Consider the following 19,760-nt stretch of genomic DNA (forward strand, 5'->3'; position numbering starts at 1 on the left):
GCAGCCTTTTATTTACAGGCTCAATGCAGGATCCAGTCAAAAAAATATCATTGGCAAATTAAAACATTTAATGGCAATCAGAAATGAAAGTTTACTTCCTCTCATTGTTTACATTGTTTACTAATCACTATATGTTATGATAATTTTCAGCCGTTCCAATGTCCGAACGCAAAAACTTGCTTGATGATCACAAGTAACAAAAGTGGAACTATTGGTAAATAAAACCAAAAAAAGAACATCAAAGAAAAAAGCATATCAAACAAAAGCCCTTCTATCTATGATGCAAATGTTGGTGGCAACAGTACCTAAATTGAGCAGTACCTAAAATTTTCACGTTTTATTTTGTCACAACTTTTCTAATTGAAGAACGTAAAGGTTCTCGTCAAAAAATTTTGATACCTGCTTGTACACCACTGTATAAACTTTAGATACTTATATCTTCTTCATCAAAAAGTGAAAATGTCAAAAAATACTGAAAAAAATTGTTCCCTAATATTAAATTCAGAACAAAAGCATTTCAAGTGTGGTAAAACTCGAAACACATCCTATGTTTCAAGGTATACTAATTACGATCAAATAAGGCCATTGCATTTTGTTGTCCGACTTCCTGCAATGGTTTCTACTACTAAAGTGAAAGCGCCTTCATTTTGCGTTACAAAATTTATTGTGAAAAGGGGGCGATCAAACTTCACAAACTGCCAACGACCAAATTGTTTATCGTAAAGTATGTGAACACGGCCGCTCGCAATTATTCGGCCTCTCGCAATAATGTAATACACGAAAGGTTAAATAAAAAAACAGAAGAATAAAAACAATTGATTCAACATTTTCATAGGTGGGCCAAAAAAGGAGCGCAACATTTAATATGTGAAAGTGTTACGCAAATCTCCCATAAACGTAAAAAAAGAAAAGATTTAAAGTAGAATTGTATTTATTGTTCAAGATAGCAGAAAACAACTTTTTTGCTATTTGAAAATAACTTTGATGTTCTTCGCGGTTTTGAAAAAAATCAAATCACATTTAATTGAGTTGAATGGCCAGTTGACCATTGAACATTATTTGGCAATGGTAAATTTGATATCCTGTTTCTTTTAAACCCCTATATTTTAACCACAATTTTATAACCCCTATATCAATTATCCCCTCAAATATTTAACCCCTATATTGCTTCAACCCGATTCAAAGCTTCCTATTATTGATGATAAACAGGCCTCAATCAATTCTATTTGGTCTCATTACTAGAGATTAAAATCGGGGTGAAATTGTTGAGGTGTGAATATACGTTTCACACCTCAATCATTTCAGCCCGATTTTAACCCGTAAATTCAAGTATCATAATTGTCAGGGACAGAGAGCTAACCAATCAATATTTCAAAGCAAAGCTATAACAATTAGCAAATTAGTTATCTCATCTAGTCTCTAATGAGGCAATTAAAAGCAATTGAAAAGTTAATGGAACTCAACATTTTTAGTTTTATTGCATTTTGAAATCAGCATGATAACTGCCGACTGACGAATTTACCATTTCTTCCAAAAACAAAGAAAAACTGGTTGTAGAAGGCCACGAGTTTTATGTTAAAAGAATGAATAAGTTTACCACTACCCAGAATTTCTCACAATATGAAAGCTACAAGTGCCGCGTTTCCGCATTTACACAACATGGCCAACTTATTCGCGTAAACGGTGAGCACAATCACAATGCTTCTAACGGAAAGCCGGCCAAACGAAAAGTTATAAAAGAGCTCAAAGCCCTGAATCAAAACGTACCGCCCGCAGCAGTTGTAGCTTCCGCATTTTTTCCATCAATTGACGTTCTGTCGACCCAGTATGTGTTGCCGTCAAAACCAAATTTAATAGAAACATCGCAGCGTTTAAGAAAGAATACGCAAACACTGTCATCTGCGGAACCGTCGCACCGGCATTTTGATACACCAAATACGTTTCAAGAGTTTTTGCGGTATGAAAGCGAAAAAAGATGACCACGATTGTATTTTAATCAGTACTGATCCGCGTATGCATCGGTTCTCGAAGGTTCAACGTTTTGGCTTGCAGATAAAACCTTCAAATTATCACCCAAAAAATTCTATCAAACTTACATTTTTCATGTATATATTCTCGGTATTGCAACAGCTTGCTTGTATGCCCTCCTTCCAAACAAAACGGAAGAAATTAATAGCCGCTAACCTGATGCCCCAGAAACCTTTACCCCAGATTACAAACCTGATAGGTTTCTGTTAGATTTTGAAATTAACACAAGTAATGCATTCGAAAAACAACAACCAGCTTCGATATTATTCTGTCTGCGATTTCCATTTAACCCCAAATTTATGTTCATTCGGGAACGGACCAAATAAGCTGGTGTCAGAAAATCATGAAGTGGCCCACACACCTAAAATGATCCCTGCTCTAGCTTTCGAAAGGAAAGAGGAAATAGAAAAATCTTTTGAATTGATTGTCGAGGAAATATTTAATGTGACGGATTAACAGCATTTAGATAGCTGAATATATCAGCTTAGATATATCGGCTTAGATAGCTTAGATATCAAGTCTCCATCATTGAATCGTCTTCCTATAATCCCCCTAAAAACCTGGAATCAAAGAGACGCAGCCATTGAAGGAATTGCCAGAACAACTAATTCTGTTGAGGGCTGGCTTTATGGGGTACAACCCTTGTCCAGCTGATCCCAAACCGAAGTTTGTAAATTTTTAGCTAAATTGCAAAAAAAACGCTGCAGTGCAGAAATTAATTATTTGAACGCCTCATCCGGGTAAAGAAAATCCAAAGAGAAGAAGTATGAGAGTTCCGAAGGAAAAATGCAGACTTTGATTGAGATCTACGGGGATGAAACTGACATTCGTTTTTCAGGGCTAATCCGAGTTCGACTTAGTTGTGTATTCAAAGTATTTTTGTGTGTCTTTTCGTGTTAATTTAAAATTGAAATCCATCCTAATATTTCTGAGTTGGTGCCCTCATTGCGTCCTCGTGGAGTTACGTCGAAGCCTCATATCGTGACTCGTTAGGGAATTTAATCCAATGCGTTAACCTTATGATGGGACCCTTAATTAGTAAATCAGTTTCGCAACTTTAATATATGAAAATTGCACAGCGTAGGCACAAGCAAAATTATCAAACTGGATTTCACTCTAAATTCTGTTAAACAGGCGATTAAATTTCACTTTGAATTGCTGACTTGTGTCTGCTCAGAAAGTAATAGGTTTTAAAATTTAGCTTATTTTCTTTTCATTTGAAAAGTACCGGTTCTTCTCTCATCTAGATTATGACACTTTTTGAACTTTTTGGATTCAAATCAAATTGCAACATAAAAGAGGTCAAACATGTCGTGTTCCTTTTCCATCAAAGACCTTGCTCAATAAAGTCATTATTCTTCAATTTGAAAAAAACGCAAGCTGTTCAATGCCGCAATCTTGAAGGACAGTAGTTTTTTGTTATTTAAGTCCTTTGCAACTTAACTTTGCTAATTTATCTTTTGGACGTCGAGATAATTAAAAAAATATTCGTTGCCAAACCGATTTCGGAAAGAATAAGCCGCGGGGTTAAATGACTGAGGGAAATTAACAAACGACAACCTCAGGCTAATAGAAAAACAATTTTGTTTTACAAATGCTTCCAAACCATGTAGCACTTAATTCTGAAACTTTAAAAATTTATTAAAAAATTGAGAGTAACAAACCGATCTTGTACATTTCAAATAGAGTAAAAGATATTCAATAGCAAACGGCAAAGAAGTGGTGGAAAAAATCAAAAAGTTTGCATTTTCTTTCAATTTTTTCAAAGAGTTATACCTAAAAAAGAAAAAATCTTTGCGAATTTTTTACTACCTGTTTTTGCCTTATTACTAAGATTGGCCACTTTTCATAACAGTGCACATATGTTTATATGGAGAGCAATCGCTGGAAAAATTAATTGACGGGGGTCTAAAGAACAATATCTGTGTTCCTTATGACTACTGTGGCTTGTTTTGGAATGTCCTTTAATTATCTCCATGGAGAAATACAAAAGATTAATTTATTTGAATTTTTTATTTGTAATTAAAAGCAAATAAGAATCATGTGAAATATCAAAAAATTTTTGAATAAGTTTGTCAAAATTTTTAATTTTGTTGATATAATTGATCTTTTTGGACTATGAGAAAAGTGACCAACATATGACGAAACTGCCTTTTTATTACAAGTTTAGTCTCAAAATTTAAAAGATTTCATTTTTTACCAATTGCCTTCTTCCTATCGAAAGTAAAAGAACAACAAATTAAACTACTCCACTTGGATTTTCATTTTGTTTTAACTATATATTAGAAGGAAGTCAACATTAATCTCATTTTCTCCCAAAATACATAAAAAGGACAGACTTGTCAAGAGTTCTTTTTCGATGAAAGGCATTGCTCTATAAAATCTCATCATTATTCTTCGATTTCCAACAAACGCAAGCTGTTCAATGCTGCACTCTTGAAGGTCAGTAGTTTTGTGTTATCTAACTCTTTTGATTTTTACGTTTTCTAATGGATTTTTGGACGTCGAATTAGATAAAAGACTCCAGTGTTAAACAGATTTTGGGGTGAGTAAATTGCGCGGTTAGATGAGTGAGGGATGATTATATACGGAGTTAACTATAGAGCGTTAAATAAATCGGGATGAAAAGAAGTAGAACCGTAAATTTATTGACATTTCGAATTACTTTTGCGAGCAGGCGATCGAAGGACAGATTGTGGTATAAGAGAAGCAAATTATTGCCTCCAAGAACAGACATTAATTTAAAAACTAGCTAAAAACAAGATCAAGCTATTAGAAGAACATTCTTGATATAAATATGCTTCCAATTAATGTAGCACTTATTTCTAAGCCTTTATGAAAGATTGCAATTATTTGAGAGTAACTCCCAATCGTGTAAATTTCAATTAAATTAAAAGATATTCAATTGCAAACAGCAAAGAACTGTTGGAAAAATTCGAAAAGTTTGCATTTTCTTCCAATTTTTTCAGAGAGTTATACCTAAAAAATAAGAAATTTTTGCGAATTTTTCACTAACTGTTGTTGCCTTTTTACTAAGATTGGCCACTTTTTATAACAGTGCACATATGGTTATTTGGAGAGCAATCGCTGGAAAAAATTATTGATTTGGGTCTAAAAAACAATATCTGTGTTGCTTATAACCACTGTGGCTTGTTTTGGCTTGTCCTTTAGTTCACTCAATGGAGAAATACAAAAATTTAATTCATTTGAAATTTTTGTAGTTATCAGCAAAAAAGAATCATGTGAAATATCAAAATTTTTTGAAATAAGTTTGTCAAAGTTTTTAAATCTGTTGATATAATTGTTCTTTTTGGACTATGAGAAAACTACCCAACATTCTTTTTTCATTAGAAGTTTAGTCTCAAGATTTAGTTGATTTGTTGATTTGCCTTCTTCCTATCGAAAGTAAAAGAACAACAATTTAAACTACTCCAATTTGTTTTTCATTTTGTTTTAACTATATAAAAGAAGGAAGTCAACATTAGTCTCAATTATCTCCCAAAAACACAAAAAAGAGGACAAATTTGTCAAGAGTTCTTTTTCGATGAAAGGCTTGCTCTATAAAGTCTCATCATTATTCTTCGACTTCAAACAAACGCAAGCTGTTCAATGCTGCAATCTTGAAGGTCAGTAGTTTTTTGCAATAACTCCTTTGAACTTTAGCTTTGCTAATTGATCTTTTGTACGTCGACATAGATAAAAACCTTCGGTGTTCAACCGATTTAGGGGAGAATAAATCGCGGGGTTAAAGGACCGTAAATGTAAATATTAATTACATTTCGAATTAATTTTGCGAGCATGCGATCGATTGACAGATTTTGGTATTAAGGAACCAATTAACTGCCTCCAACAATAGACATTATTTAAAAAAAAGTAAAGCCAAACACAAGCTTATAGAAAAACAATCTTATTTTAATTATGTTTCCAATTCCTGGAGCACTTATTTCTAAACCGGATATTTTCCGTTTGTGCCCCCCAGTACGTTATGCTGCCCCAATGACAGAGCACGTGTCATTACATAGTAAACCATTATGAAAAAATATTGCACGTGCGTCTGGGGTTTGCAAATAATATGCACCCACTAAGCTGGGGGGGAACAAACAGAAAAGATCCTATAAACCTTTATAAAAGATTTTAAATATTTGCGAGTAACATCACAATCGTGTACATTTCAATAAATTAAAAGATATTCAATTGCAAATAGCAAAGAAGTGTTGGGAAATTTCAAAAAGTTTGCATTTTCTTTCAATTTTTTCAGAGAGTTATACCTAAAAAAGGAAATACTTGCGAAATTTTTACTACCTGTTGTTGCCTTATTACAAAGATTGGCCACTTTTTATAACAGTGCACGTATGGTTATATGGAGAGCAATCGCTGGAAAAGTTGGGGCCTAAATAAACACTATCTGTGTTTCCTTTGACCGCTGTTGCTTGTTTTGGCCTGTCCTTTAGTTCTCTCAATGGAGAAATACAAAAAGTTAATTCATTTGAAATTTTTGTAATTATAAGCAAAAAAGAATCATGTGAAATATCAAAAAATTTTGAAATAAGTTTGTCAAAGTTTTTAAACCTGTTGATATAATTGTTCTTTTTGGACTATGAGAAAACTACCCAACATTCTCTTTCATTAGAAGTTTAGTCTCAAGACTTAGTTGATTTGTTTTTTCACCAATTGCCTTCTTTCTATCGAAAACAAAAGAACAACAATTTAAACTACTCCACTTTGTTTTTCATTTCGTTTAAACTATATAAAAGAAGAAAGTCAACATAAGTCTCATTTCCCTCCCAAAATACATAAAAAAGGACAGACTTGTCAAGAGTTCTTTTTCGATGAAAGGCATTGCTCTATAAAATGTCATCATTATTCTTCGATTTCCAACAAATGCAAGCTGTTCAATGCTGCACTCTTAAAGGTCAGTAATTTTGTGTTATCTAACTCCTTTGAACTTTAGGTTTGCTATTGGATCTTTTGGACGTCGAATTAGATAAAAGATTCCAGTGTTAAACAGATTTCGGGGTGAATAAATCGCGCGGTTAAATGACTGAGGGATGATTATATACAGCCTTAATTATGGGGCGTTAAATAAATCGGGATGAAAAGAAGTAGAACCGTAAACTTTATTTACATTTCGAATTATTTTTGCGATCAGGCGATCAAATGACAGATTGTGGTATAACAGAACCAAATTATTGTTTTTAAGAAAAGACATTAATTTAAAAACTAGCTAAAAATAAGATCAAGCTATTAGAAGAACATTCTTGATATAAATATGCTTCCAAACAATGTAGCACTTATTTCTAAATCTTTATAAAAGATTTCAAATATTTGAGAGTAACATCCCAATCGTGTACATTTCAATTAAATTAAAAGGTATTCAATTGCAAATAGCAAAGAAGTGGTGGAAAAATTCGAAAAATTTGCATTTTCTTCCAATTTTTTCAGAAAGTTATACCTAAAAAGTTAGAAATCTTTACTAATTTTATACTAGCTGTTGGTGCCTTATTACTAAGACTGGCCTTTTTTGATAAAAGTGCACATATGGTTATACGGAAAGCAATCGCTGAAAAAATTGATTGATTGGGGTCTAGAAAACACTATCTTTGTTCCCTATGACTACTGCGGCTCTTTTTGCTTGTGCTTTAGTTCTCTCATTGAAAAAATACAAAAACTTTAATTCATTTGAAATTTTTATTTGTAAATATCAGCAAAAAAGAATCATGTGAAATATGAAAACTATTTGAATTAAGTTTGTCACAATTTTCAAATCTATTGATATCAATGTTCTTCTTGGACTATGAGAAAACTGCCCATCATTCTGTTTTCATTAGAAGTTTGCTCTCAACATTTAGTTGGTTTGATTTTTCACCAATTGCCTACTCCCTATCGAAAGCTAAAAGAACAACAAATTAAACTACTCCATTTTGTTTTTCAATTTGTTTGAACTATATAATAGAAGGAAGTCAACATTAGTCTCATTTTTCTCCCCAAATACGTTCTTCAATCATTGCTTCTGTTTCAGGAAAGCAGTACCATTGGAGCATCAAAAATGTTTCTTGAGTCACGATTAAAAATAGACAATAGAACGATATCTAGGCAGTGTAATTATGCTCGATTAGATTAGATGTTCATAACTTTGTCAAATACAAACTTAGTTGTTCCACAGCCACTCTGAAGAAGGTTTAGCTGAAGTTATTTCATCAGACCAATTGTCACATGCAATAGGGGAAAAGTCTGGTCTGAAGATAAGTTCCTTAAAATGGGTCATAGAAATGTCAGGAAATTGATCTGAGCATATTTAACTCGGGAAAACCTATCTGCTTGAGACGCATCCAAATGAGCTCAAGTCAATGCAAAAACTAATATAGCCATAAAAAAATAAACGCAACAACTGCTTCTACAAAATATTGCTGAAAACAGTAATTAACCAAATATCGCAAAATTGTGCAAGCGTAATCAGATTTAGACCAATATTGACGAAGATATTTATCTCTACACATACCTGTTTGGACCTCCTGGCGTAGTGGTAACAAATAGCCCTCCACCATATGATAGGGTAACTCTCACTGTACTGTCTCAACAGTCCCAGACACTTTGACAGTCCCACTTTGTCCCTCAGAGCCCTTCTCATTGGACAGCAGTAGGACTCACAAACGTATAGCATATATGCCAAGCAGAGACACACGGCACTTGTGTAGGAGGTAAAGGCACTGCAGTTTGATTGGTTGGCTGTGGATCTGTGCGATTGTTTCAATCTTTGTATGTTCTTAAATGTTCAAAATTGGAAAAACTACTTTAAGCCAAAATTCACGCATTTTCATTGCTGCCCAGGTCGAGGTGTGCGTTACTAATCGGACGTAATTCAAGACCAAAAGCAAGCACTATTTTACTTTCTGGACGCCGAAGACCTCTACCATGAAGAAGGAACAATTTCCCACCTCGGCGCAAAGGCCAGGTTGTTTTCCGTGTTTCGAAAAAAAAACACAAACAAAATTTTCATGATTTCACAAAAATTGGAAAAATTTTGAATTTCGAAGATTAAAGATTCCACAAAGATTATGGAACCAAACAAAGCTTAAATGACCCAATTTGTCAATTTGACAATACCGCAAATGAAAATAAAACTAAATCAATACTATTAAGAAACATTTGAAAAATATTTTTATTTTTAAAACTTTTAACTTACAGCATAAAAACCTTCTGAGTAGGCGAATTTAGTAACCATATAACAAATGAAGACAGGAAAAACTCAGAATCAAGAAAAGAGATTGTTTGGACAAAAGTTTTAAAGATAATTACTTTAAAGGGTGGCCCGATTCAATAATTCTTTGTCCCAACTTCACAGTTTTTCTAACTATTCACCACAAAAAATCCATGTCAGTTTCGAAGAGAAGTGACACGCTTTTTGGAAGCGGAGGCAGTGAAAAGATTCAAATAGAAAAGTTACCCTTCAGAATGGAAAGTCTTCGAGAAATTTTAATTACTGAAACTTGTTTTCTCCCCTAATCTGGGGACTGCCAAGATGGTTGTAACCATGTTTGATTGAATTCATTATTATTATTAGTATTATTATTATTATTATTATTATTATTATTATTATTATTATTATTATTATTATTATTATTATTATTATTATTATTACTATTATTATTATTATTATTATTATTATTATTATTATTATTATTATTATTATTATTATTTTTATTATTATTATTATTATTATTATTATTATTATTATTATTATTATTATTATTATTATTATATCGCTTCGTACAATTAGTTTATTGTGGTACTTTGCAATATCAAATACAGAAAAAACGCCGAATGTTGTTTTCTCTTTGTCCTTAGAAAAAACAATACTTAGCATAAGATCAACGGCGGAATTAACATTTGATTTATCAGAAATTTGACGCTAACTTTCTGTATGCTGAGCCTAAACTATAAATGGAATGAAAAAAACAACAAAAAACGAAATTTCGAAACCTAACAAGTACTTTTCGAATGAAATAACTTCAAGGACATTAACATCAATAGCTATCAACTGACGGGATCAAATAGGATCACTTAAATCTAATTAGGAAGATAATTGGACCTAACAACGATCAGATTATTCTTTACGACTGCAAAAAGATCCTCAATTACCGATAGGATCAGTAACCAAATATTCCAACTGGTTGTTTTTTTTTAAAATAAGTTTTTTGATTAAAAAATGAGAGAATGAATGAAAGTGTTTGTTGTCGTCGTTTTCTAGAATAGGTTAGTTAATCTTAAAAACGACGGATTTGGTTTGCTCAAGATGTCTCTAATTAATTGCCGAAAAGTTGTTTTTGAATTCAAAATCTTGCAAGAAGTTTGCAAGATTCGTCCAAGATTTCACATTCAAAACGCGTTCACGAAAAAAGTCAATTAGATTCAGTTCTGCTGATCAAAAATTCTGATATCAGTCATTTCATTTGGTTTTCAGTTAGTTTTAGCTGCCAAAAATTCCCAAATAAATTTTCCAGAATTCAAAAACTTGCACCATTCTTGCAAGATTTTTAATGCGGGCGAAAAATTTTTTTATTGATTTTGGTTTTGTAATCTGTTCAATAAACAATAATTTGCTTCAAAAATGTTTTCTATAACATTTGCAAGCTGATTTGTTTTTTTTTGCCTTGATTGATATCTTGCAAGATTCTTGCAAGAATCTTGCAAGTTTTGAATCAGCTTGCAAAATTCTTGCAAGTTTTAAATTCACTCATCACTAGGGTAGGCTCAAAGGGGGAAGGGATAAACAGTGAAACAATCCCCTTCCCTGGGTTTATCAGATGAGTAGTCAACACCACCACCCCCATCGTGCAGGTATGGAGAAGCATAATCTAAACACAGTACTCCCTGTTTTTTATCATGAAGTGACCTCAACTTCCCAGTCTTCGCTGAACTGTGATACTTACAATTGCAAAATTGGGATTTTAATGCCTCAATTGCGATTAATTTGGAAACAGTGTGAAACACTAGTGTGTGAAAACATTATATCCTCAAAAAAGCTTGCATTCAAGTATAAATAGCGATTGATATCCGCGTCGCTGTATGCTTAGTAGTCATACCAGGATACATGATGCCATACAATACATAGTGTACTTCCTAGCACGATCCTTGCACCACTTGAAAAAATCATACATAATCCTTGTATGACTACTAAATCATACAAATCATATAGTATGGTTGCAAAGAATCATATATGACCTACTATGACAACTAAGAATTCTATAAGATGAGCAACCCGGACAGCAACCAGCGACGGAGTTTTTGGATTTATTTCCTTTTCCAACATGCAAAAAATTGTTTTTTTGTTGTTATTAGCTTATATGAAGAAAATTATGTGTACCGTAGTTTTATGTCAATTTGAATCTTATAATTTGAACCTCAGCATAAAATTGTTCCAACTACTGTTCATCTCGACGTTTCACATAACTTTTCCTTACCTGGCTCTGCTCTAATAGAAGACCGTTTGTAGGTCTTTATATCAACGTCATCCTTTTGTTCCTCATTTTCCCTAATTTGTGGATCTAAGCTCGAACCACCATTATAATCGTCATCATCATGATTCGTGACGTCATCAGAATTAAAGTCAGCAAACGTTGAGGACTTTGAGTTGACGATGAGATGTCTTTCGACATAGGACACAATGGAGCAATATGTAACTGCGATTAGAGTGGTGTAAAGCAGTAAAGTGCACAATAGACTCTTCCACTGAATGACGTCACCAAACTCACTCAGTGACGTCACAGAAGACGATGAATGGCCACCTCCTCGCTGCTTGCTTCGATGTTTGCCACCCATCATTTTGACAATGCACATTCTAAATACAGTTAATTACATTGCCACATCTTTGAAAAGTAAATAAACTCGATATCAAGTAAACAACCACCAAAAAGTTTCAAGTGCCACTTTTTAGGTTCACTATTCACAATTCACCAAAACAAGTTTCGATATTTATGAAAAGAGTTCGATACTATAAATAAGCAAATACTTTTGCGAAAGTGTAGAAATTATGGATTAAGGGGCCAAGTTTTAAAAATCTCTGATTTGAAAAACCACAAACAGGTTTTTTGTACCAGGAGACCTCTACTTTTTATTATATCTACCTCAATTATTTGAAATTTAACCACATTAACTGGCATATAATTATTTATGCAGATGATACCGCTATCAGATCAAAATTTGATAAATCTAACAGTTTGGATAAAAAAACACTAACAAAGACAGAAAACCGACTGGAAGTTAGTTAACTTACCATGAACTCAGACAAAATTAAGAACCATAAAGTTCAAAACTACATGTAACCAAAATCAAGTTTTTTTATGAATGTAAAAATACTATGGAGATTTTAAGTTCCTAAAATGATCTGCGAATGACACTAGACAGGCCGGTAAGCCGCGCAAAGCACATAAAGCGCGTTGACAATGAGTTAAAAAAACACTTTTGTAGATTGTTTGTAAGCTGTAAAATATGATAGCTGGAAAAAACCTGACAAGATTGTTAAACAGTTATGTTAAACCGCTGACACCATAGGGAAACTTAACATACGGCACAACTGCCAGGCTAGAGCTGTCATGCAGAACAATATCAAAATCAAAATGATTATCAAAGAAAATTCAAACAGATACACAGTTCCGTTTCAGCATCAGAAGAAATAATAAAAGCAAAATTTTTAGCACAAGAACTTCAACTGTACCAGTACTTCAAACACTAGCAACATTTATAACAGATGAAAAAAAATGTATAATTACAAATAACTTTTGAACGCAAATGAAACCTTGTACTCTAAGAACCATAACGCCGCAGAGGTATACCCCAAAATTTCTCCCTTAGTCAAAATCGCTCGAAAAATAGATACATAAATTGAACGAAATTAGGAGACAAGCTTTGTATCTTATTTTTTGCAAAAATCGTTGTGTCAGTTTTGTGAAAATGAGATACTTTAAAATTGTAAAAAGGTGACGTGTCTTGTAGCACTTTTTTGCTCATTTTAGGTATCTATTTTTCGCTTTAAGTGTATCGCTAATCCGTAATTTAGCCTAATTAAAGGCGCACTTTTGAACATGCAAAAATGATTTAATGCCTCATTAATTGAGCATGCAAAAGTGATCTGAAGCTTTATTAAATGAAACAGCAAAAGTTATTAAAGGTTTTAAATTGATTTAAAGGCAGAATTAATGCTACAAAATAAATTTTTTTTGAATTGTGGTCGTTGTTGTATATATCTGTAAGCATCTGTAAAAATCGCCTCTGAATTTCTTGCTTATCAGATTCGTTTATATAGAGAGAACAGAATTGAGATTTTCCAGAAAAAAGGGATCTATTCTGTTTTGCCATCCACCCAGCATGGTGGGCTTATATCTTTTACGCCCGCAAGTTGCACGTGCTATTTATTACATGATAATTCATAACATATATATAACAATATATAAAATATATAATTTATAACGTGTGAAAAAAAAAACACTGGGGGCAAAAGAGAATAGATCGGAAAAACTTAATAGACAGCTGTAAACATGTATATAGACGCAAAACAATAATAGACACCTATGAATCTGTAATTAGAGGCAACATAAAATTGAGTCAAAGGCTAATAGACACCTTTACACCTGTAATAAGACACAGAAAGCAGTAGCCGAATGGAGGAATTTTTCAGAAAAAAAAATATTACACATCAAAAATAGACAAAGAATTGAAGAAATTATCAGAAAAAAATGTTAGACACTTGTAAACCTGTACATAGACGAAACAGATATTGAAAAACTCAATTTACTAAATTATTCTGCTGATGGCGATTGGGAATCACTCGTTATATCATATTTAGCAAAAAACGTTATCAATTCACATGTGATGTTTTACCGAAATTTCCCTCTGTCCAATTTTATATTGTTATGGACGAACAAGAGGAGTGTTGAACTTGCTACAAGAAAAACCCTTGTTTTACAGATTGCAAGTTTAGGGAAGTAGTGAGGCGACGATGAAAAATCTCATTTGATGATAATTTCATTTTCCTTTACCTAAACTGAAACCAAGGGATGTTTCAGAAATTCTTTTATTTTTCACATTTCATAAAATTATCCAAAAAGAGTGAAGCTTCAAAACACATAAAAGCCTGAAAAACCATAAAAATATAGTGAGGCGAAGATCAAGAATATCAGTTAATTGTAATTTTGTTTTCCATTACTCTAAATTGAAACTGAGGGATTTCCTAGAAAAATAATTTAGATATCAAATTTTCTTCAAATTAACTCAAAGTGATGACGCTTGAATAAAAGCTAAAAAAAACCAGAAAGTTGTTACGATATGGTATATTAATGACCTGTAAACTACTTTTAATCACTTAATTGCTATCAATTAATAAAACTTTAAACCATTTTTGCAGGCTCAAAAAGGGGCATTAAATTTGGCTGATTTGCAGATTGTAGATACATTCAGTGCCAAATTTAGATACATTCAGTGCAAAATTGAGTTACGTTGCGTGCGAACATAAACCGAGATACATAAATAGAGATCCATAACTCGAACAGATTCGTGATATGTAGCGCGCGAATAATAGGATTAGCTTGTATCTCATTTTCGCGGTTAAATTTTGGACACTTTTGCAAACAAGGGTGGCGCAATTCCCATCAATTTTGCCTGTTTTTGCTAGAGTATCGATTTTTTGCAATATTGTTGCAGTTTCAATGTATTTACATAGGAAAAAGGAACAAGAGATACACAGATGGGACAAATTTGCCCGTGGCGATTTGGTTATACCTCTGCGTCCTAATGACTAATTACAAATGAGCAACAGGTGTTGAGATCGATTGGTCTGTCCCCACAACAAATTAACAAAAAAACTTGACAACTTGGAAAAAACAAAAAATTTGTAAAGCTGGACTCAAATGTTATTATAAACGCTGAAAATTTTAAAAGAGGGCATCGGATGAAGTTAGCACAAAATATTGAACGATTATTGCATTAAGCTATACACGGCACTTAACTGTTATGAAAAACTGTCAGAAACAAGTAAACAAGACAACGAAAGTCTTTTTTTGTAAAAGCTCCATGTTTAAAAGTTCTCAAATGATGACATTCCAGACAAAATTTTAACATAAAAATATCGGACTTATAATTGTCAGACATAATTCAATTGAGCAGCAAAATTGTGCAATGGAGATGACCAGATTCAAAAATCAATTTTTAAATATAAATCAACTTTCAAATTATTTTCGTTGGGAATTTTCCTGCAATTAATGTATATAATTTGGATCACAAATTGTGTCAAATAATTCTGTAGAAAGACAATTTGGCATCGGAAAGAGTATTTAATAAAAAAGAAATCGGTAGAAAGAATTTGATACGACAATAAAAATTTTGGCGATTTTGCTCAGAAGAATTACTTGATTCTCAAGATGATCTTCAATAAAAAACATGAATATTTGAAAATCTGATCATGTCTCTTTAAAATTCATTAATAGTAAATGGAATCATATTTGACAAAGAGTCGAAAGCCATTCAAACTTTGTTAGCCTACCAACTAGCATTCCAGCAAAAGTTAAAATCGTATTGCTTGGTTTTGCCATCTTAAGATTTTGTTGACAGAAACAGACATAGTTTGTTTCAGACATAACCAAGCAAAATTTGTCTCTGACATCCCAAAATTTTCGAAATTGGTCGATAGAAAATGATGGCCAGTGATCAACGGAAAACCAAAAGATTTTAAAAATAGCTGCCACTAACAGTTGAGCAATTAAGATCTATCGCTAAGCACCGGGAAAGTGAGTTTCATGGTTTTATTGTTCCGACCCCCACTTTAGTGGGGAGGGAGGAACTATATACTCAAATGGTTTTTTTGTTCAGTCAATTTTTGACCAATCGATATATTCATCGTAGAGAGTTCTGAGTGGTATGAATAGAAAGCTCGTATATTCTAGAATATGGAATTAAAAAGATAATTTTCCGCTAAATTTAGGCTCAACTTTCCTAATACAATTAAAACTATGTTAAAGTTTTTGAAAATAGAGTAATATTGTTTTGATTAAAGATATAAGAGGGTTGCTGAATTGTTTGATTAAAGTTTTATTGGCTAGAATTTTTGACAAAGTTTTCAAAATTTAAAAATTTTTACTCAAAAACGGCAAATTTGCTTTTTCTGGTCCACTTTAAGTGAATTTGTCAAAAGTAGAGACCTAGAAATTCCTGACAACTTTGAGTTAATTGACATAAGGCGCTCTATAAAAGTCTTCTAGAATTAAAATTTTGCCGATTTTTGCAAATTTAACTCAATAATTATACAAAAGGCATGATTGTTTTCTTAATTTTTGAAATATTTAAGTAAAAAAGCGATCTAATTCAAAATATTTGGAAAAAATGGGATGATATTTGGGCGTGCAGCAAAATCAGGGACAGGTTTGATCTAATCATGGACTCTTGCAATCAGAATCTTTTAAATTTGCGCGCAACCTTTATTTTTCAAAATGTTTTGCCTTTATTGTTTTTTAATGTTAAAACCTGATAAAATTTTCAATCCACTGCTCAACTAGTGAGAGTTTCCAATTAAATGAAATTGAGGCCAGAAGTAGATATGTTTTCAGAAAACAACTGACAGCTTTTGACTTTGAAGAAGAGTTTTAGTAAATTCTAATTGGATTCTTGATTTGCCTTCATTTGTTATTCTTTTCGCAGTCTGATTTTAAATTGCAGCTGATCAAAGATCAAAATGGCTTCTTCAAGAGGTGTAGGTGAACAATACAATGCTTTCGGTTGTTATTTAATGTCGCTTATGGCAATGAATATAATGGCTTTAAGAAAATTTCAGAGATTTTTGAACTTGTCAATTTTTTTATCTCACTTCTGTCAATTTTTAGCTTATTCTGAGTAAATACAGGTCGAAATGTCTTCCATATAAGACACAACCCACTCTTTGTGATGGTTTTTCTTAAATAACGGCTTCTTTGTTTGCGGCATCGTTCTCTTGCCGATTTTGGTAGTTTTTTTATTTTTGTCCTGTATTTGTTGTTATTTTTTTGTTGTATGCAATAAATAGTGGGTAATAAAAGATCTCAATGACCAACTAGAGATAAACAAACGAACTGATATTAGTAATTAGGTAATCGTTTTATTGACTGTTACTTCATTTTTTTAATCAAAAATATTAAAAATCTAAAAAAAAGAAAAAAATCTTTTCCCTTTTTGTTCTGATTTTGGTCGCTTTTCAGTGTTCTCCAATTTGGTATAATGTTTGTAACATAGACTTATTGTTGAGAGATATTGTTAATTTTTTGTTGAACCAAACGTAATTTCTCTGTTCGTTAAACGATTTGATTGACGTCTTTAGGGCATAATAAATACTTTCAATACATTCAGAAGAGTTTTGTGGGTTTTAAATACTGTTCAATGTTTGTGGTTCTTTTCTCTCACTTTAAGATAGTTTTTTACAAAAAAGACTTCTCGATGTTCAAAGGAGAAGCAAGTTAAGGTTTAATTTTCTCGCCGTTAATATCTTATAAAATTAATGACTTCAACACTGTGGTTTCGTGAAGCAAATTGTGAAATTTTTTATTTCTGCTTCTATTTATTGTTATTTTGTGATTTAAATTAGGAGTTACGCTCAATAGTAACTGGCGTAATTGATTTTCTAAAACGTTGCAAGATAAACTGTTTATTCTTTTATTTGAAAGCTTATAATTTATACGAAAAACATGAAAATCCTTGTTTTTAATAAAAGACAATGGATTTTTGAGCTTTGCCCATCTATTTATGTTAATTTATCACTTAGAGATCAAATCACATGCATTATCTAGTGAACTACAATTTGCTCTTCATAATTGTTTTATTTTCCTTAAATGGTCTTTGTGTGTGGTACTACGAGTTTTTATAAAATATTCGTGATTCTTGCATATTAACCCAAACTTTAGTCTTTTTTTTTCCTATTCAAAGTTTCACAAAAATGGCAGCTCTGTCGCCATTTGAATAAATGCAATTACAAATTTTTAATGTTCCTAGTGAACAGCTTATTTTTTAATTGGCTGGGGCACTGCTTCGTGAAAGTTTTGAAATTTTTATTTTTGCTTTTTTTCGGTTTTTTTTGTAGTCGTATGACATATCCTGGATACTGAAAGTTGTCAATCATTTTCTATGCAGTTACAAATTAACCTCTCAGTGATTTCAGTTGATACATAAGGTTTTAATTAGTTTAACATTAATTTTTTATTCAAAAAATGCAACGTATTTTTAAACTTCGCCCTTTTGCTCTTTTCATGTCAACTTTTGACCAAATCGCAATGAAGAGAAAAGCCATATCATTTTCTAGTGAAATAGAGGTTTTTTCTCCGATATTATAGGTTATTTCTGATGCCATTTTGTTTTGGTAATTAATTGCTTTAAAAAAATGCACAACAAGTTTTGGTTTTAATTAATATTTGTAATTATTTGATCTTTATAGCCGTCTTTTGTGGTAGTCACATTAATGAGAGGTCTAATCGGCCCTCTAAATTAAATTGTTTAATTCATTTGGTGGTTTATTGAACGATAAACTAATTCTTTTTATCTCTTCCTCATTTAGTAGACAATTAAGTGAAAAATGTAAATGAGCGGGTCGCAACATTATGTGCGACCGCACATTACTGCACCTCCTTGTTTATTTAGCAAAAAAACTAACAAACAATAATAAGGAATAATGCAATTCAAAATACTTAATGTAAAAAAAACTGCTTTCCGTAATAGTTCTAGCAAAATTAATAAAGATAATGTGAAAAACCTTTTTCTAACAAAATAATGGTTCTTCCTCGATTGTACGATTTCATATTACATCAGCATATGCCCTTTGTTTCAAATGCTCTGTCACGCTGAATGAATTCTATTGATTGATTAAAACACTCATTGAATGAGAAATAGCTTCTCACATAACACTCATAAAAAATAACGAACAATTATTGAACCTTTATTATTAATGAAAATCATAGTAAACCGGGTTTTTCACAGCGAATCATTTTGCTTGTCTACTAAGTTTTGAAAAACTCTGATTTGTCGGAGAAGACACAACAGTTTCAAATTTTCAAAATATAAAAAGAGGGTAACCATTAGAGACTAGATCAGTAACATCAGAAAAATCAGTCAACAACAGGTTTGTTTTTCAACATTTATAGGGTGTACGTTTCTTAATTTAATAGCAAGGAAGTAGTCAAAGCTAGAAAAAATTGCCGTTTCAGAACTAATAGTGAGAAAAATTGACTCGTAATACGTTCTGTACACTATAAACGATTGTTTCAAAATTGATTAAATTTTAATAATTTATCTAATGACTCCCAAATTTCAATGAGATAAAACATTTAGGTAAACTAATTAGGTGATTATGGCCTTTATAAAAATGGAAAATTTGGATTCGCTATTCTTTTGAATTCAAATTTATACGTTTGAATCTTAAATCGTATGGGACACTTAGTTCTCATATATACATATATATATATATATATATATATATATATATATATATATAAATATATATATATATATATATATATATAAAAATATATATATATACATACATATATATATATGTATATACATTTATATATATATATATATATATATATGTATATACATATATATATATATATATATATATATATATATATATATATATATATATATATATATATAGTGGGATTTGATGGAAAATCAAAGGGTTCTGATCAGATATTACGCAAAGATTTTTGCGTCTGTCGTGGTTT

The 19,760-nt window shown here is 31.8% G+C and overlaps 1 protein-coding gene across 9 annotated transcripts in view; it reads right to left on the reverse strand.

Annotated features, from left to right (window-relative positions):
- Positions 1 to 19,760, reverse strand: part of LOC142358020 (uncharacterized) — a 137,792-nt gene that overhangs the window by 13,328 nt on the left and 104,704 nt on the right. For all 9 annotated transcript variants that reach the window (XM_075409536.1, XM_075409503.1, XM_075409495.1 and 6 more), the window contains 3 exons: positions 11,490 to 11,866; positions 10,820 to 10,883; positions 8,528 to 8,762 (listed from right to left, as the gene is read on the reverse strand). In XM_075409536.1, coding sequence (XP_075265651.1) covers positions 8,528 to 8,762; positions 10,820 to 10,883; positions 11,490 to 11,865 — 675 coding nt within the window. In that variant the 5' untranslated portion in view covers position 11,866. The remainder of the gene's footprint in view (positions 1 to 8,527; positions 8,763 to 10,819; positions 10,884 to 11,489; positions 11,867 to 19,760) is intronic.

The sequence above is a fragment of the Convolutriloba macropyga genome, chromosome 2 (genome assembly GCF_964194025.1).
Source record: "Convolutriloba macropyga chromosome 2, txConMacr16.3, whole genome shotgun sequence".
In the NCBI taxonomy this organism is placed as follows: Eukaryota; Metazoa; Xenacoelomorpha; order Acoela; family Convolutidae; genus Convolutriloba; species Convolutriloba macropyga.